The sequence below is a fragment of the Physella acuta genome, unplaced genomic scaffold (assembly GCF_028476545.2).
Source record: "Physella acuta isolate Inbredline_101_S28 unplaced genomic scaffold, ASM2847654v3 ptg000462l, whole genome shotgun sequence".
NCBI lineage: Eukaryota > Metazoa > Mollusca > Gastropoda > Physidae > Physella > Physella acuta.
Window position 1 is genome coordinate 521,120 of NW_026731981.1, and position 21,569 is coordinate 542,688.

A 21,569-nucleotide genomic window follows, 5' to 3' on the forward strand; every position below is an offset into this window, starting at 1 on the left:
TTCACCTTTCCTAAAATCTATTTTTAGAATCATAATCGCGCACTAAAAAGACATATGCGCAGTTTCAGTCAGTCTTCCGATAATTATATTTAATTAGATGGTATACCGGCCGCTAGGAATATGACGCTAGATCATCGGGCCGGAAAACCGGCTTTTCGGAAATATATGCCTAATGTTGAAGCCGGTTTACCGGCCTGGCGGGCTCAAAGGGATAAATTCCCAGCAAGGTTAAAAAAAATCAACAGAAATATCTTACTTCATGTAACACATTCACACTCCCTTTTAAAATTATGTATTATGTACAGTTAGGAGACATGCACACTGGTAAGACCATAGCGATATCATGGAACACCAAAAGTGACCACCAAATTCTCTTTGTGTTGAATTTTAATATCTTTAGCTAGGGCTAACTTTTCACTGCAGCTTGTTATCAACTGCACATCTGACAAGGAGACAGGTGCTGCAGACAATGTCATCTGTGGTGATGTCATACCATTAGGCAAGTTAGGCCTGTATATTCTTGTTTTGCCTGACCCCGAAAGCATCATGTTCAAACGATTGATTGGTTGAGAAAAAATAAATCTATTTATTGCATTTTATTGAAGGCAAAAGATATTTAGAAAAAATATATGAATCTCTGCATAAATATCTTTATATATTATGGGAATTTTCAATTACTGCATGCTTGCAAAATTTGTGAAAAGCAAATAGTATACTTACCTATATTGTATTGCCCTATCCTGCATCTACTCTTGCTCGATATTTTGTGATTCATTTGATGTCACATCAATAAGATTGATGGCTGTTTGCTTGAGAATACTACTGAACTCAGAAGTTTCATTATTTGTAGGGGTCTGAGGATAGCTCGGATCAGACCTACTTCCAGGAACAGGTTGGGTGTGAACTCTGTCACTAGGATCTATCAACAATAGGGTCTCTCAGATGCGGTGATATCTTTATCTTCGTCAGAACTAAAACAACACCCCATTTCCTTGTTTGTTGTAGATTTGGATCTAGTGTCTATGAACCTCAGCAAAAGGGTATCAACAACATTGTAACTTCCTTTCTCATATGATAGTCTTATTTATTTAAATACAGTTTTACAAAACAAATAATTCTGTATTTCCAACTGCAGATTAAAGGGAAAATTCAAATTTATTTAGCAATAGTTAATTAAAAAAGCTAACGGTTTCAATAAATATAAAAAAAATCTAATGATAATAATTTTCTCATGTCAGGTATGACAATTTATAATATTTTAATTTCGCAATATAAAACTTTTAATTTTTAAAGTAAACAATGAAGTTTTAATTTTTTTTAATACTATTTAATGATTGTTATTTTTAATAACGATTCTGAACTTAGTTACAGGTTGTTTCCCTTTAATGGTTTAAATTTGTGCACGGAAAGTTTGGAAAGTATTTGTCATATTCAATTACTATTCAATATTATTATTAATGCAATTTTGTTCCTTAAGGGAAGTTTTGGAGGCTTTAGATAGGGATAGTAAGCCTCTCTCATATTAATCAAAGCGCCATACCCAGACAGATCGATTCAGCTAGCGGACCGAACCGGGGGACGGGGTATGTTAACACGTCATCACTGGGCGTATGGTCATCAAGTAAAGGTCCCAGGGGCGTAGCTAGAGGTGGGCGGGTGGGGAGCCAAACTGAGTAGAAAAAAGGGAAAGCTAATTCGGCACAGCTAAATTTAAGAAAGTGGCTGCTACTTTTCTAAATTAGTGTATGTGTGTGGAAGATGGGGGGAGGGACGCTTTTTTTCGCCAACGTGAATAACAAAGTTTGTATAGGAGGCAGAATATAGATAGTTCACGTCGAGCGCCGGGATATGTTTCTACGCCTCTGAAGGTCAACGACTAGGGCGCACGAGTTCCAAGATGATATGCCACGTGTACGTGACCAAGGCGAGCCACCTAGATGGAGGCATCCGGCTGTGGTCAGGCATGGTTAATAAGAATCGTTCCTACTGTTCATTGGCGTAGGCAAGGGGTGGAAGGGTAAGGGGGGGGGTATAACTCCTCCCATGGACCCCGAACCCAATATATATATATATATATATATATATATATATATATATATATATATATATATATATATATATATATATATATATATATATATATATATATATATATATATAAATATATATAGTCATATATATATAGTCATATATATATAGTCATATATATATAGTCATATATATATAGTCATATATATATATATATATATATATAAATGATTTTATATATATATATATATATATATATATATATACGTATGGGAATATTTTTGAACCCTTCCCATGACCAATTCCTGGCTACGCCACTTCTACATTTACAGATTAGGATGGTGGTGGAAAGTATACTGCTGGTCTATCAAGAACTAAGATCAATGCGAGAAATAAACTTACACATCTGCACTTGGAATGTGTGATAACTAACCTGAAAACGCGAGGAACTCACATATGAGATGAGGTCGGTGAAATGCCACATGATGGTGATGCTATGTTAAATCAATCTACTATCGCTATCAACTCTTTCTCTATGGCATCTATGTCATCATCGAAGCCTAGGTGGCTAATAAACAATCCACTGATGCTGACTGAGCGTATACATTTACTATAGTATAGTGGCGTAGCTAGGGGAGGGCGGGTAAGGCAGTCGCTCAATGCGCCGACCCTAAGTGGGCGCCAAAAGGGATAGAAAAATTAATTTAAAAGCTCATTTTATTGAATCGTACACACTCAAATTTACGAAAATAAACGACTACAAGGCTGTACACTCTGATTTAACTTTTTGCTATATCAAACATTGTGGTACTGAAATAGAAAATGTTACGTGATGGTAACTGGTAAGAATGGTAACACACCTTTCCAACTGAGGTGGGAACAGTGCCGGCGCGAGGTTATTTAGCGTCCTAGGCAAAACTTATTAAAACGCCCACTTTCACACTAATTACTAAAACATTTGTATAAGAAAACAATTCATTAAAAGTGACATATTAATGAATTATCAATTGCATACACGTTATAAGTAGACATCAAAATCTAATTTTACTTGCCTCCTTTGTCTCAAAAGTTAGAACTAATTCCTTCAATTCCAGTTTGCAAGCGTAATCACATTTTAATTTTATTGAAATTATTGCTAAGTCCACGAGTCTACTTTTTACTTTACGACATACCCCCCCCCCCCTTTAGAAAATAAATGTTAAGTGCTTCCACCACTTCCCGGAAGAAAAAAGTCATTTTTTTAAACCGACTTAAAAAAAGTTTTTGTAGTGTTGGTCTCTCTGCAGTCCTCCCAAGGTGAGTTCAAAAAGTTACATGTTTTAAGCTCGACTGTCTTTAGTTATAATTGTAAAATGTCTATGTTGTGTGATTATGGAACGATTTTTTTTTGTTTTTGAAAAATAAAAGGTTATAAATGTTATAGATTCCAGCATAAAATTGTTAAATATGAATCCTTTAAAAGAGGGTGAAAAATATGAAAAGACAATCAATTAGATGTTTAAATTACGGCTATTGATGTGTTTGTTTTTCAACTTGATAATGCTAAAAAAAAACTACCAAACTGTTTTGTTTAGAGCTTCTTGTCTATATAATTTTTACAATAGCAAATAATCACTTAAAGTTGTATTTATATGTAAACGGTCAACCTAAGGTGCAGGAATTTGAAATGAATGTAAAGTTAAGCAACGAATTATCTCCCATTTGAAATTAAAAATACCAAAATTTTGTTCAAGGGAAATAACTTTAACAAGAATAGCTAAATTAACCAAGCGTAACTAAGACATGCTTGAAAAGCACAATACAACGTTTTAAATTTCATGACGAAATAAATATGACAAATCGTTTATATTAGCTATTTAACCTTTTGAAAACAATCTCTTTTACCTATTGATTACTTAACTGTATATTTTGTTTGAAAGACCCGAAGTAGTAGCTTTATTATAACATACTTCTATTCAAGATTGATGACATACATTTTACTTACGTTTTATTCGAAAGGTGTTATATATAAAAATTTTGGATCTCCGAAATACAAAAAATTAAAACACGGGTAGCTGTTTTAGTCAGGGGTCGGCGACCTGCGGCTCTTGAGCCGCATGCGGCTCTTTTGATGTCAAGTTGCGGCTCTCTAGTTCCATGAACAAATATTAATACTTATTTTGTTTTAATTTTACAACTCATTAAAAATATAATAAAGAAAAAAAAAACATCTTTGAACAGGATAAAAACACTCAGCAGAGAACAATGAGAATAGGTGAGGTAGAGAGTATACAGACAGCTGACAGCCGCTTGGGCACCCGACCCAACCCGATAGCCGTGATGTGACCAGCACTGTGGCGACGGTTCCATTCTTGCCACTACCCAAGTGCCAACGTTTTTGAATATCGCTAAATGGGGAATGTTATTTTATACAGAATGCACTTAGCTAAACCAGTTGTCTTCTTAAAGTCTATAAAAAGGTGTTAAAGATGTTGCAGGTGTTGAAGGTATTTTTTTCGTAAAGTAACCTTAAAGATTTGGTTAGTTGTACGGCGTTATTGCCTGCATGAACATAGTGGCAATACAAAGTGACGGGATCCAATAGTGACTACACAAAGTGACAGGATCCAATAATGAAAACAGAAAGTGACGGGATCACATAGTGACAACACATACTTACAGTTACACAAAGTGTTTAGAACACACAATGACAGGAACACATAGTGATAAATGACACATAATGACAGTTACACATACTGACATATAGTAACAAAAATATGGACACAAAAAACAAAGCTCTATCATAATATATAGACTTAAAACTCATTTAATAAAAACATCTATAAACAGAAGCATCATATTTAGAAGTGTAAAGGGAATCTATGTGTAGATTAATCTTTAATGCAAGTTCTAGTGTTTCTGTATACCCACAAGCAAGAGAACCGGTAACTACACACTTGTATCCAAAATCCGGCATAAATAATCTAGAAAGGAAAAAGAAAAATAAATAGAAAAATACCATAAAAAGAAGAAGGTTTAAAATAGCCTTGAAACATGACAGACAACATTTGAGTGTTAGAAAAAACAGATCTAATAGATAATATTCGGTGCAATTCTTTACTTATCATGGTCCGCTAACTATAAGGACACGAAATATACAAACACTTCTAACAGGATTTCAAGGAAAATCCATTAGCTGAACTAAAACAAAACACCTGCCGTATCTGAAACAATCTTGAAAACACATTAACAACATCAATAACAAGTTCTGTGACATTCTTCATTTACAAACCTGTATTTATTAAACGGATTGGATTTTCCCCCGGTTTATCTCATCTGAATATCTGATCTATTCGTTCTTTGATTCGTCTATACACAACGATTTCACATCTAAGACTACCACCCACTTCATTCATTTACTTCTGTTTTTTTTATTTACTGCGTATACTGAACATTTTTTCTTCTAACAATTTACAAACAAAAGTCTTTAGTATATTTTCTGTAGACCACAGCGCGATATTTTTAGCTATAGACCATTCCACTAAATATTTAGCTATAGACCATTCCACTAAATATTTAGCTATAGACCATTCCACTAAATATTTAGCTATAGACCATTCCACTAAATATTTAGCTATAGACCATTCCACTAAATATTTAGCTATAGACCATACACTAAATATTTAGCTATAGATCATCCACTAAATATTTAGTTATAGACCATCCACTAAATATTTAGCTATAGACACTTCAACTAAATATTTAGCTATAGACCCATCCACTAAATATTTAGCTTTAGACAATTCCACTAAATATTTAGCTATAGACCATTCCACTAAATATTCAGCTATAGTCCATTCCACTAAATATTTAGCTATAGACCATTCAACTAAATACTTAGCTATAGACCATTCCACTAAATATTTAGCTATAGACCATTCCACTAAGTATTTAGCTATAGATCATTGCACTAAATACTTAGCTATAGACCATTCCACTAAATATTTAGCCATAGACCATTCCACTAAATATTTAGCTATAGACCATTCCACTAAATATTTAGCTATAGACCATTCCACTAAATACTTAGCTATAGACCATTCCACTAAATATTTAGCTATAGACCATACCACTAAATACTTAGCCATAGACCATTCCACTAAATACTTAGCTATAGACCATACCACTAAATACTTAGCCATAGACCATTCCACTAAATACTTAGCTATAGACCATTCCACTAAATACTTAGCTATAGACCATACCACTAAATACTTAGCTATAGGCCATTCCACTAAATACTTAGCCATAGACCATTCCACTAAATACTTAGCCATAGACCATTCCACTAAATACTTAGCTATAGACCATTCCACTAAATACTTAGCTATAGACCATACCACTAAATACTTAGCCATAGACCATACCACTAAATACTTAGCTATAGACCATTCCACAAAATTATTAGCTACAGACCATTCCACAAAGTATTAAGCTAAGGCCACAGCACCTCATACTTAGCTATCGACTACTGCACTAAACATTTAAATACAGAACACTGCATCGTAAATATATATCATGGAACAAAACATTTTGACATTATGGTCTAGTATTTTTCTTTTAGTATTGAGCACTCATTAAACCCCACTTGATTCTACGCTAACAACTATCTGTAAGAAGCACTGAGCTACACAACTAAAACCTTAGTTTAGCTACCATGAATGCGTCTGTATTAATTGTTAATCAAATATGACTGTTATTACAACGAAATGATAACATAAACACCATCTTAATGTTAATGTAGATTTAAGAATTATCCGGAATCTGTGAGTTCATTTTAAATCTTTTTCAGTAAAAATGTATGTATCTTCCCTCCCCCTCCCCTAATAGTTTTTTTTCCATTTAACTGCGCAAATCGAATATTTTTATATTTATTATAATATATGACAGTTAAATCTGGTATTATTTAAAATTTCATCAAATACTTGTTTGATTGTCTTAAATGAACTTGCATAAAATTGTAAAGTTCCCACTTGGCAAGGCTATCTAATTAAACATGCATTGTCATACCACACCAAACGTCAACCATCTACATCTAGTACTTAACATTCTTCTCTCTTCCTTATTTATCTTCGCTTAACATCCTTCTACCTTCAATATACATTTTGTCTTCACGCTTGTCAAGTTTTGTGTTAACAAACAAAAGCGCTGCAGGCTATCCTGAATGACGGACACCATCTTTCTCAGCGACTTAAAATTACATCAGCTTTTTAAATTTTAGTGTCATGGTTTATGCGTCCTATTCTACTGTAAGTCAAGCCCAAATTTTCCGAGGATATATTGTGTCAGCCCTATAAGTCACTCCCCGAATTTCAAGATAATTACTTAAAAGTTTTGAATTTTACATTTATATTGTACATCATTAATTCATTTATAAAGTAAATATAATCGATTTTGATTTAAGTTGAATTCTTTATAAATTAATTATACATCCAATTAATTAAATTTTAATATCAGATTAGATTGCTATCGGGTCTTAACATACGTGCCCAGTTTGAAATTAATCTGTCAGCTAGAAGTGGTCGAAATTACGCTCGCAAGTTTAGTTCAATGACGGAAGAAGTTCGTCAAAAGACAGAGGAGACAAGTTAAATAAGAGCTTGTAATTATTTAAATTTTTAAATTTCGCTTTACACTTTTAAATTTTAAAGAAAAGGTTATTGGCGTTTTAAAAATTTAAATATTAGTATTTCGCATTAACAAACATACACTTTTAGACATCCGGCATCAAAAACAACAAAACTAAGTTCCCGAGTGTAAAGTAAAAAAGTTTCCCTTTCAAACCTGACGGTCTATGGGGCAAGTGAAGTAGAGTTCACTTGTTTCTGTGACCTCGGCATATGAATAGATAGTGTGGTCAGCACTATGCCCAGCCGCTTTTACTTTCCCTAACGTGAGTAAGGTACCCATCAGAGTTGGGTGAACTCAGGGACGGTCTACTGACTTTAACCCGGATTCGAACTCGAGACTTACGGGTTAGCAGTCCAGCTCTCTACCGCTAGACCACTCCGTCCCATGGGAGAATAAAAGCACCCTCAGGCTCTCTTGTAACCATGTACCGTTTAGCTGTCAGTCTTTGATGAAGTATTAATACACGGTTCACGGTGCACGATTCACATTTTATGGTTCACTGTTTGTGACATCACCAGAGACTGGAAACTTTCACATCCTGATTGGGTTCAACGAACTACTGCTATCAAACGATGACATTAGAATTTTCCTAGACATAGTTAAGAGACTTGGAGACCAGTTTTTTTTAAAGCTTGACGTTGAAACTTTCATAAACATTGAAAATAACTTGTATTTATTATTAAACGCATACGTGATTTAACACTTAGTCTTTCTGTTCATTCATTTTTTTTCTAACTTTTAAATTACAAACTTTTTTTCTAATTCTCGGTTCTGGGCTACCAATTATTGTATTTCAGGTTTTAACCGTCAATTATAAGTGTTATTTTGTTTATTGTTTTTCAAATTAACTGTTAATGAACATTTTTATATAATTTTTTCTTAAACGAGAACTTCATAATATTAGTTTTGTTACAAATGAATTTTACAGTAAAAAGTATACAGTCGTTCTGTTTAAGTCATAAAAATGCTGTCGAGTTTCCTTTTGTGCTCAGGTCTTTTAACGTTTATATATATATAGATCTATATATATATATATATATATATATATATATATATATATATATATATATATATATATATATATATATATATATATATATACATACATACATATATATATATATATATATATATATATATATATATATATATATATATATATATAAAATCACACCTGGAAACAGTAGAAAAACTACAAACGAAAGATTTAAGGGATACATTGAAAACCATACAAAAAGCATTATATATATATATATATATATATATATATATATATATATATATATATATATATATATATATATATATATATATATATATATATATATATATATATATGCATATATGAGTAAACCCATGTATGTGTATCACAAGATTCATGTAAATTAGCAATGCCCAAACATGGTACTGTTAACAGACCCTCTTCCATATAAGGAATATTTATCTTTAAATCTATGAATCCAGGATGCATAATTCGTCGAACCATGGACCAATCAGACGTTGTCTTAGAATAAACATAAAGATTTTTAATAATAATACATTTTATTTATATCTAGACGCCACGTGATGTTAACTTCCTCAATATTCTGTATATAAACAAGCCAGCCGATAATGTGAGCTATAAGCTGCGTTACACTACTTGAATAGATGTATGCTTTCTCGATACATGTATATATATATATATATATATATATATATATATATATATATATATATATATATATATATTTATATATATTTATATATATATACGCATATATATATACGCCTATATATATATATATATATATATATATATATATATATATATATATATATATATATATATATATATATATATATATATATATATATATATATATATATATAAACATAATTATAAACATCATTATAATATATATATATATATATATATATATATATATTATAATGATGTTATAATAAAAATTAATAATATTATAATTAATATATATATATTAATATATATATATATATATTAATTTTATTTTTCGCATCACCGTGAAATCATATTTGTTTAGCTTGAAATTAATTTTAAAAAGAAGCTAACATCTTTTAAGTTTATTTTATTTTAATTTTGTATAACATTACAACCTTCATGTTTTATATTTTAATAATTTTTATTTTGGTTTGACTACAACCATATTTTAAAATATATTTTTTTACCAGATAAATATGTTGTTTTGACATCTAGCTAGAATGACATACAACTGTTACTGGATGTGTCGTAATTTTTGTTTGTTTGACGACACGTAGCGTGTTATATGAAATCAACTGACGCTTTCTATTCTGCTATGCATCCTACTATATGTTATTATCTTAGACTTCATCTACCTAACGAGAATGATCCCAAGTGCTCCATCCTTGGCTTTTTTCCTGTTCGCTGTGCTCCACAGTACTACAGGTAAGTGCAACTTTGTACTGTCTTTTATACACTAAATTCTATTCAAGTTAATTTTTTATTAAAGATCTAGTTCTGTGTATCTTAAAAATTTTGAGTAAGTTCGTGTACTAAAAATAGTAATTTCCGCTATTTACATTTTTTCAAAGAACACAAGCATTTATAAAGTAGTTTTGTAAAATTAAGGTGTGCCTAGATGTTTTCCAAAATGTTGTACAATTCTAACATTTGCGTCTACTATGATATGATTTAATTGTATACCATAAAAAACGACTTTAAGTCAATCTTAAACTTTCTTTTTTTGGTTGTGTTTCATTTTAAATTTTTATCGCAATTAAGTATTTATAACATATTTTTAAACATAATTTCAGCTCAGTCTTATGTTGTGGAGGTGTACGTGGCAGTTGAAAACAAAATTACGACATCGTGAGTCGAACTATTTCTCTCGTCATAAAAAAAAAATGTGTACACATGACAGTGTTGGCATAACGTCACACACAAGCGTTGTGAGACACTGCTAAGACAATTTGGTTGTTATAATACGTACATATATACGTACATGTATAAATGGCTCCATAGTCTAATACACTATTGGAAGATACATGGGTAACATCTGGGAGAGAGGGGGCCTGATACATGGGTAACATCTCCCAGATGTTGCCCATGTATCAGACCCCCCCCCCCCTCTCCCAGATGTTGCCAATGTATCAGGTCCCCTCTCTCCCAGATGTTGCCCATGTATCAGACACCCCCCTCTCTCAGGTGTTGTCCATGTATCGGGCCCTTCTCACTCTCAGATCTTGCCCATGTATCGGGCCATTCTCTCCTAGATGTTGTCCATGTACTAGGCCCCTTTCTCCACACAGCTGATAGAACCAGCTGAGTTTCAGAAACTGCTGCAAAGAAAACTATGCTATAGTTCGTTTAGCTTATACATTAAATTAATGCATACGATAATGTCTACCACATTTCCTATTTATAGATTTTGTTTGAGGTCCTAATCATTTATCTAACTAATGAATGATTTTAGACACTGAACGATCGGAATGACTTTACCACTGTATACCAACATCAGATTTGTAACATACTGAAATATTTGCTCTGTTTTTATATACCAGCTACATGAATTACATCCCATCTACCTACGCTGGTGACAGAAGACAACTAGCACAGGACAACGTAAATAAAGATGTTCAGTACGCCTTGGCTGAGGTACGGAGTTCTATACGTTCTAGTGATTAGATTGTAGTGCTTGCACTTGAGGCGTATCCGAGGGGTGTAGGACAAAAGGCCGACATGGACAAAAGGCCGACAGCCAAAAGGCCGACAGGATATAAGGCCGACAGGATATAAGGCCGACAGGACATAAGGCCGACAGCCATAAGGCCGACAGGACATACAGGCGACAGCAATAAGGCAAACAGCCAAAAGGCCGACAGGACATAAGGCCGACAGGACATAAGGCCGACAAGACATAAGGCCGACAGCCATAAGGCCGACAAGCATAAATAATACTAATATCGCAAAATATATGTTACTGCATAGCTGCTTTTTTGACAACTATCGAAATAAGGCATGAGGTATGGGGGAGGAGAGTGGGAAGGGTGGGAAGTGGTGAGGTGTGGGAAGTGCTGATGGGGGTGGGAAGCGGTGAGTGGTGGGATAATAACACTCCAATTATCCCCAATGTGACCACTATGTTACACTTAATCTATTACCACTGCTGACGGTACGCTAGGTTGGCTATTGATGTTTTCAGTTCAAAAGTTTTGGAATTCGTGTACCGCCATCTCAATTTCTTAGAATGTCTTAGAATATATATATATATATATATATATATATATATATATATATATATATATATATATATATATATATATATATATATATATACATAATGTATTCCCATATACCCCTAATAACAAACTTATACCCGCGACGCTGGCTTACATTTTATTAAAATCTTGAATTGTGTTCCGTAATTAAGGTGAACAAGATGTTGTCTACCCTTAGTCCCAACGGTGTGAACGTTGAGCTACGTCTACGTAAACTGGACTTTTTGGTAACGTCTACTCATGTTTCTTTGTTATATTTTACTGCATGCTCACACAAGCCTATTTGTTGTATCGATCGGTTTGTTCATTATAGTTTAAGATTTAAGTTGAAATGTAGTTATAAAACAAGTATTAAAATAATTTACAGTTTCCAATTTTTCTTTTTCCATGTTGTGTACTATATTAATCAAACTTTTGATTATGATTTCAAACATTGTTGTATAACTTGACAGACGACTGACGTCCTCACCACCTACATGACCGGCACCACCAACACCGTCAACAGCGCCACTGGTAAAACCAACTTCCGATCCTGGCTACTTCAGACCGCCGCATACACCACCTACAGCTACGATTTCGCCCTGCTGCTTACTGGGTAAGTACACTACGTTAGTGCGTGTGTTGGTGCTAAATGTGTCTTAGTTCAACTGTTTTGTTAAGGACGTCGTTAATATTGTTAGTTGAGACGTTGGACGGATTTGTGTTATTATGTTAGACGAGTGTGAGAAGCTAAATTTTATATTATTTTTTTTGTTTCCATGAAATGAAAATTACCTAATGTTGACCAAAAGTTTGCCAAAAATTAGCAGAATTCACCTCCATAAATAATGCAAAAGTGTGGAATTTTCCCTGATGTGGAAGACTCTACTTACTTACCCGGAAACTCGCTAGACCATGCCGTCCCATTTGTGTTTGCTCAGTTTTTTAAAAAAAAGCAGTTTAGAGTGGAGTTATCTGAAATGGGATCTAGGGTAATCTAGGCCCTAGATAGACATCACACTAGATTCTAGGGGGTTGGTCGCTTTAGCAAAGACGGCAACAAAACATAGCAATATGACAACTCCTCATTCAGTATTTTTTTTTACTTGAGATTTTTTATTTATTTTCTAATGTAAAAGTATAAATATTTTTATAAGACTAAAACTCGATTTCATTATAATTAGAAATGTAATTTTCTTTTTTTCCTAACTTTAAGGGTAGACACCACGGATAGAATTTTTTTTTTAATTTAACACATTTCTGGGTATTTAATAAGTACATATGTTAGTAGTTGTTAAACTATTGACAAAAATAATATGTGGCCGTCAATAGCAGTACTGGTTGCCATGGGAACCGCGAAAAGGTGTGAAAACTAACACCTTTTCAAATCGCTAAGGCTTTGTTCCCATAAGCAATTTTGTAAAGCGGATGAAAGATTTAGATTTACGAAACCAAACTATACATTTCTACGTTTGTTCATTGCGATAGCTTGTACTCAAATTTTATTACAAATTTTTACGTAAATTTAAGTACAAAAATTAGGGGGTGGTATAACATGAGTATTGATATTTTCTAAAGTATTGTAGTAAACTTAATGTACAAACGTAGTTTTGTAGATGGTATAATGCTAAATGCATGTGGAATGTTTCAGTGCTGTAAGACTAAGGGTTCCAAAGCCTTAGCGATTTGAATGTTGAATTTTGAGTAAAAATGCAAAGTTGAGAAAACGTGAAAAGAAAGGCAGAAAAAGGCACTGTGCGTTTCCTCTTATAGCAAACAGAAAATGACTTCTTGTTATGTGTAGAAGAACCATTTGGCTAATAAAATACGCGTTGATTCATGTTGTAAGTTTTAGATAGATTTTTCTGCGTAAGCAGAAAATATGCATACAACAGAAAATAAATTAATGACTGTTAAGTCTTAAACATCCTATCATTTGATTGTTATTCTCAGAACAGCTATCATCAAATCAGATTAAGTTTTGTTTGTTAGCCGGTCTTCTCACGTCAATAGAATGTCTATTGTAGCTTACACAAGTTTATTGCCTTATGATAATAGCCTACTACACAACGCTGGGTACAACGCTTGAGGTTAGACACGCCCCTTCACCCCACCCCACCGCTGGATAGTGCGTGAAGAACCGATGAGCCATAGATTACCAATGTTCATTCAACCGTGAATAACATGTCTGTGTAGATAGGGTCAAGTACAAGGCCTAAGTGAATGCTTATCAGCTATCCCATCTAGTATTTCCATTCGTTGCTAGCAAACCCTGTACGGAGAGATGGGCGGGCATACACATTAACACATGTGTCGTATACAGTCCGGTGTAAAGCCTGATGAACGCGTTCAAGCCTATCACAGCATGCCGTAACTAGATTATAAAACAGCCGTTGGTTGAATGGCGAGAAGGGGATGAGGGGGATAAAGGGGATGGACTTAGTACATTCTTCAAACTGATAGACATGTCCATGACGCATTGTTTCAGCTTAGTATAATAAAGCGTACGAAACAGTGTTTAATAGTGTTCCAGTGACAATCAACAGAACATTTGTTGGTAAAGTTTCAATTATTAAACTTAATGTTGTTCTATAACTTTAAAACAACAAATAGAAGAGTATACGCTAATGATGTAAACAAACAAGACAGGTGATTGTTTTGTTTATCTAGAAACAAGATGGCTGCCTTGCACACGTGGTTAGTTGCAACCTATCGCAGATTATTTTGATTTACTGTACTATTGTATGATTGGTCAAACGTATCAATGAATCTCTTCCCATTCATAATTTTTACGCACATGCCCATATATGGACTTTGACATCAAATTTTACTTGGTAGAAAACAACGTTTATCCCACTTATTTGTAGAACAAAAGAAAAGGTCACTACACCAGCGGGTACACGAGTGCTTGGCCCTTAGATTGCTGTAAAGTTTATGGTGCCTCGCGGGCAATAAATGATGTAATACTCGCTCGAAGATAGCCGCTGTCCACGTAGTAGTGTGAAAACTTGCCGGGGGGGTACCATGTTTCACATGGCAATAAACGGATAACCGTAAGGCGTAGAAGTCCGAAATGTTCGGGTTAGATAGATAAAAGGTATTAGTACCGAATTAAGAAATAAAAATTTTGGGGAGCAAAATTATTTTTTCATCGAAAACATGGGTATCTTGTATCCTTAAAAAAAATATTTTTAGCGCTGATCTTTATGGCAGTAGTGGATCAACAGAATCCAGTAAGTTGTGGTTTCTTTCAATTTATTTTAATTCTTTAAAGATCAACCTTACACACACATTCACAATTATAACAACACACATATGTACATAGATTTGCTCACTCGCACAAAAAAGGAGCGCACATCATTTTATACGATTGTAAACTATTCCTTAAATAGATCACGTGAACATACTGATAACAATTAAAGTATAAAGTAATCAATGTATTGTATGCATCAGAAACAAGTAAAAAGTAATCAAGTATGAATCAGTAACACCAACATACTGATAACAATGGAAGTAAAAAGTAATCGATGTATTGTATGCATCAGTAACACCAAACCAACATACTGATAACAATGGAAATAAAAAGTAACCGATGTATTGTATGCCTCGGTAACACCAACATACTGATAGCAATGGAGGTATAAATTAATCGATGTATTGTATGCATCAGGTAACACCGACATTGGCGCCGTGTGCAACGGTCTGTCCGCTGTGGTCATCGCAGAGTTCCAGGGAACTTACCGTGACGTCGTATCGTTAGCTCATGCTGTTGGCTTCATGTAGGTAGATTCGTGTCACTGGGGGTGATTCATGTAGGTAGATTCGTGTGGTTGGGGGGGGGAGATTCATGCCAGTAGATTTATGTATCGAGGGGGGGGGAGATTAATGTAGTTAGATGTGTGTGTACGGTGGGGGTGGGATTCATGTAGGTAAGGGGTAAGGGGATATTCATGTAGGTAGATTTCTGTATCTGGGGGGTTGAGAATCATGTAGGTAGATTTGTATGTCTATGGGGGGAGATTCATTTAGGTAGATTTGTGTCTGGGGTGGGGGAAGATTCATGTAGACAGATTTGTGTGGCAAGATTCACAATAATGTTTTACTATATTCTAGAGACTTATTTTACATATTGATGATTTAGTTCTAATTTTTTAACTATTTGAATCAAATTACATCTTGTTATTTACATTCTCCAGTTTAGGTGCTAACAACGACTTTTCCACATCCTACATCATGTCGGCCTACAACTACGCGACACAGACAAAACGTTGGAGCTACTCATACATTACCGCCCTTTACATACAACTGACCATAAGTCAGCTCTCGTAAGTTTACGTCACATCTTTAGTAATCAGCTCTTTATAAGTCTACACACACAATTCTTCATGAATCAGCTTTTAATGTCTACATACAATTCTTCATTAATCAGCTTCTAATAAGTCTACGTAAAAGCTTAATTAATCAGCTCCTTATAAGTCTACATACACATTTTCAATAGTCAGCTCCTTATAAGTCTACATACAAATCTTCAATATTCAGCTCTCCTGTCTGAGGAATACAGTGTTTTTTCCAGACTTTTTTCTCCAGGAGAGGGGGGGGGCGTTTGATATTTTCAGGAGGTGGGGGCGGTCAACATTTTCCGGGGGGGGGGGGGAATCCGGTAAAAATATATGTTTTCTATGTAAATTCAATTTCGTTCGGGGGGGGGGGGGGAGGGGGGCTATAGACTTTCTCTGTGGGATGCCTGAAAGAAACTCTGGAGGAATATGGCACCATAGCTGTGTTTTTCATCTCCTTATTTTTCATTTAAGCAGTGTTTCGTTCAAAAGTTTGTAAACTATGCTAATCTTAACACTAGTTGCTATTATACACTGTATGACAGCACTATCTTCCTACCCTCTACCGTAGTATTTTACTACTACTCGTCTACCCTCTACCGTAGTATTTTACTATTACTCGTCTACGCTCTACCGTAGTATTTTACTATTACCCGTCTACCCTCTACCGTAGTATTTTACTATTACCCGTGTACCCTCTACCGTAGTATTTTACTACTACCCGTCTACCTTCTACCGTAGTATTTTACTACTACCCGTCTACCCTCTATTGTAGTTTTTTACTACTACCCGTCTACCCTCTACCGTAGTATTTTACTACTACCCGTCTACCCTCTACCGTAGTTTTTTACTACTACCCGTCTACCTTCTACCGTAGTATTTTACTACTACCCGTCTACCCTCTACCGTAGTATTTTACTATTACCAGTCTACCCTATCGTAGTATCACACTACTATTCACCAACCCTCTACCATAGTTACACAGCACTAACTTTGATTCCTTCCCTCCACAGACCCAACTGCCTGCTAACCACCAACAGCCAGTCCACTACACTACCTGTCTCCTACGGTACCTACACAGGTGATGAGCTCAACCCTGACATCGTCTGCCAGAGGGCACTGAACACCCCAAAGTCATCCTTCTGCAGGGTAATAAACACTTTTTTTTGTTTGTTTTTAAGTTTGTCCTTTACCTCAAATCTTAAGACATAGTTAAACCTTATTCGAAACACATTTTATTTCTTCTTCAATGTTGGCCACCAAATAAATGTAATCTTTCATTGCACTTACTCGACATAACCTCAATAAACTCTGAACTCTCATGGCACCTACTATACAGACCCGCTATGAACTCTGACCTTTCATTACCTCCACAGACCCTCTATGAACTCTGACCTTTCATTACCTCCACAGACCCTCTATGAACTCTGACCTTTCATTACCTCCACATACTCTCTATGAACTCTGACCTTTCATTACCTCCACAGACCAACTATGAACTCTGACCTTTCATTACCTCCACAGACCCTCTATGAACTCTGACCTTTCATTACCTCCACAGACCCGCTATGAACTCTGACCTATTACTCCACAGACCCGCTATGAACTCTGACCTTGTATTACCTCCACAGAACCTCTATGAACTCTGACCTTTCATTACCTCCCCAGACCCTCTATGAACTCTGACCTTTCATTACCTCCCCAGATCCTCTATGAACTCTGACCTTTCATTACCTCCCCAGACCCTCTATGAACTCTGACCTTTCATTACCTCCCCAGATCCTCTATGAACTCTGACCTTTCATTACCTCCACAGAACCTCTATGAACTCTGACCTTGTATTACCTCCACAGACCCTCTATGAACTCTGACCTTGTATTACCTCCACAGACCCTCTATGAACTCTGACCTTTCATTACCTCCACAGACTCTCTATGAACTCTGACCTTTCATTACCTCCACAGACCCTCTATGAACTCTGACCTTTCATTACCTCCACAGACCCTGAGCCCCACTGAACGGTGACGCCGTCTGCTCTCAGATCTACTGCCGTGTACCTGGTACCCCTGACCTGCACTGCCATGTTCCCGTCTGATGGGACCCCATGTAACACACAAAAGGTAAGGGTCAACTTAATGGCGTAGCGAGGTCGGGTGTCATTCAGTGCGCCACCAAATGGTTTTGACCCCCCCCCCCCGTAACAAAAAAAAAAAAAATATATATATATATATATATATATATATATATATATATATATATATATATATATATATATATATATATATATATATTACATACTCTTGTAAGTATATGAACACGCATATGTATAAAACTGGATATATTTAATTTCTACCCCCCTCCCCCACCCCATACATGGATAAACACACGTTACTATGATTCTCAACCAAACCGTTTTCTTCAAGCATATTTTGTTGCAACGTTGAGTTGATGCAGCTTCCCCCCCCCCCCCCCCCCCCATGTCTCCGAAGGTGATTGCTTTAAACTGCGCTCAGATAATACTAACGATTTTTATCTATAGTCAGTTATAAATGCAACTGGATGTCGCATGTTTTTTCTATTATTAGCAGGTTTACGTCATGGTGTCCCCCCCCCCCCCCCCCCCTTGTCCGGATTTGTTAACTTTGCTCTTAAAATACCATTTAACTCACTCAATTAATAATTTAATTAAGTGGAATTATCATTTTTTTTTCTCCAAAAACTGTTTATTGCAAGCCAGTTTTGTTAAAGTTAGTTAGGTACCCATCAGAGCTGGGTGGACTCAGGAACATTCTATTGAAATGAATCCGGATTCAAGGTTTACTTGTTTTATTTTTTTTCCGAATTTGCAGTTTACCTTTCTAACGCTAGGCCACACCGTCCGGTAATATAGTTAAAAGTTGTTAGATATTTATTGATACTGACATTTTAAAATCATCCTGTTTATAAACCAATAAAGTAGTTGTATATATTGTACATAATATGAATCTACTATACACAAAAATAAGCACAGCATATGTTAAAAGCCATTTGTTCGATGATTGGACGACAATACATATACTGTACCGATCTCAGAAAACTTACTCTTTATATTATAGAGATGCAACTCAGGAACATGCCAAGCAGACTCTACTCCAGCTACACAAAACCTGGACCGTAAGTCGAAATTAAATTTACAAGTCTGAAGTACAAAACATCATGGATATTTTAATTTAATTTTTGAAGCGGTGAACAATTTTAAGAAGGGTAAAGATAAAAAAAAAGAAAAAAAATCTTGAATGTCTTTGAACTTTGCATACCTTTCTCCCCACCTGTACAGCCAACTGTGTGTGGGGTGACCAGAGCAATTTGGAACTGCCATCTGTTCCGTACAACGGAAGCTGCCCGGGATTCTTGACCCCCAGCAGCCACTACAACTGTTACGTCACATCGGTCCAGCAGTCCTGCTGCGGCACGTGCAAGCAATACTACACTGGACGTGTGGGTTAGTCGTTGTCTGATGGGGTTAGGTTAGGTCTTATTCATAGCACACTTATTGCATGGATTAGGTTAGGTCTTAATCAATACGAAATTACAGATTAATCGCAAAAGATTATTAATAGTATATGTATATTATATTATATATCTATTATATATCTATTATATATATATATATATATATATATATATATATATATATATATATATATATATATATATATATATATATAAAGAATCGGAGAGTTTGCTTGGTATGTGTAAAAAGATGTCATATTCATAATACAGGTGAGGGAGGCTGTGTGTGTGAATATGAAAGAAGTGTTTTGATTATTATCTGGGAATATAAAAGTGGTATATATCCAAGAATCGTGGTCCCACAATACAACAACTGTACTAATCATGTTCTAATAATTGAACCTCCCCATGCAGGTTGTGAGTACGGAGACAAATCCAAGGACTGTGGTTTGTACCCAAAGTCTTTGGTCTGCCCGTCCTACGGGAGCACCCTCTGTTGTGGCTATTGCTAGTAAGTCTTTTAGTTTATTTCACAATGTCATGGCTGTATATGGAATGCGAATACTCACTTGAGTTTTAAGTACCTAGTACATTCAAGTCATTTTGGGGGACGGAGTGGTGTAGCGGTAGAGAGCTGGACTGCTAACCCGTAAGTGTCGAGTTCGAATCAGGGTTCAAGTCAGTTGTCCCCCACACTATCTCCTCATATGCCGATAATAATATGCAGAAATAAGCGAACTCTACTTCGCTTGCCCCATAGACCACCAAGTTTGAAAGGGAAACTTTAACTTTTTTTTATATTCAAGCCAATTCTATACCGCTTTAGGATTGGGGCCGACTATAAATGAACTACTAATGTAAAATGGATGCAATACAAAGCATCGTATTTTCATTTGCGTTCGTCTAAACAACTTGTGTGCCTATTCCCACACTGACACTTCGTCCCACAATACCCGTAAATCACATGTTGTGCAACATTTAAGCTGTATAGAACACATTCATTAAGGCCATATACCGGTTAGTTGAGGCTCGTCAGCCGGGGACAGCAACTCTTCTAGGAGAGACAACTCCAAAATCAAACAACTGCTGCCTTGTAGTTTGTTCTTGGTTGGACATGGAAGCAAGTCCAAAAAGAAAAGCAGGCTGAAATCGGAGTAAACAAACTATTTGTGAAGAACAAGTTGACAAGTAATGCTTAATAATGTTGGAGGGGATCCCTTCCAAAGTTAGAATTAAGAACGAAAAGGAAGAAGATAAGGTCATACAATTCATTATTTACCGACATAACATACAATATATTCAGTTGCATTAAGTCCGAACTATAAACATTTTAAGATATTTAAACTCACAAATACATTTTTATGATATATATATATATATATAACATTATAACTTATTACTCCTATACACATTGTATACTATGAATCTACTAAATTAGAAGCTCTACGTTAATCCTTTCTTCCAGTGGTTATGTTGGCAAACGTTCTATCCTTGACGGAGACGGTCAGCCACCAGTGAACATCACCATCACCCCACCCGTCAGCCCACGGGCCATCATACAACACGAGCACAAGGACAAGATCAGTGGACCTTATTAGTGTGATCGTTAGCGGACCCAGGGGCGTAGCGAGGGAGGGGGGGGAGCGGGGGGGGTGCGGACCGCACCGGGTGACACCATTTAGGGGGGTGACACCAAGGCAAAAAATTGCAAAATATATAGAGAAAAACTTGATGGGGGGGGGTGCAAATCGAAAGTTTGAGGGGGGGGGGGAGAGGGGTGCAAATCGAAAGTTTGAGGGGGGGGGGGGG

General features: G+C 35.4%; 1 protein-coding gene, 1 long non-coding RNA gene and 1 pseudogene across 2 annotated transcripts; 2 read left to right on the forward strand and 1 right to left on the reverse strand.

Annotated features, from left to right (window-relative positions):
- Positions 1 to 341: 341 nt before the first annotated feature.
- LOC131943562 (ragulator complex protein LAMTOR1-like) lies at positions 342 to 992 on the reverse strand (annotated as a pseudogene).
- Positions 993 to 10,059: 9,067 nt separating this feature from the next.
- On the forward strand, positions 10,060 to 17,773 carry LOC131943555 (uncharacterized). Its single transcript, XM_059303736.1, has 10 exons — positions 10,060 to 10,120; positions 10,489 to 10,543; positions 11,236 to 11,329; positions 12,105 to 12,179; positions 12,405 to 12,547; positions 15,127 to 15,164; positions 15,602 to 15,710; positions 16,128 to 16,256; positions 17,282 to 17,417; positions 17,756 to 17,773. The coding sequence occupies exons 1-10, from the start codon at positions 10,060 to 10,062 to the stop codon at positions 17,771 to 17,773; spliced, it is 858 nt and encodes a 285-aa protein (XP_059159719.1).
- A 1,858-nt stretch (positions 17,774 to 19,631) lies between these two features.
- Positions 19,632 to 21,347, forward strand: LOC131943586 (uncharacterized). Its single transcript, XR_009386908.1, has 3 exons — positions 19,632 to 19,749; positions 20,175 to 20,271; positions 21,226 to 21,347. It is a non-coding gene; the product is annotated as an uncharacterized LOC131943586 (long non-coding RNA).
- Positions 21,348 to 21,569: the final 222 nt, after the last annotated feature.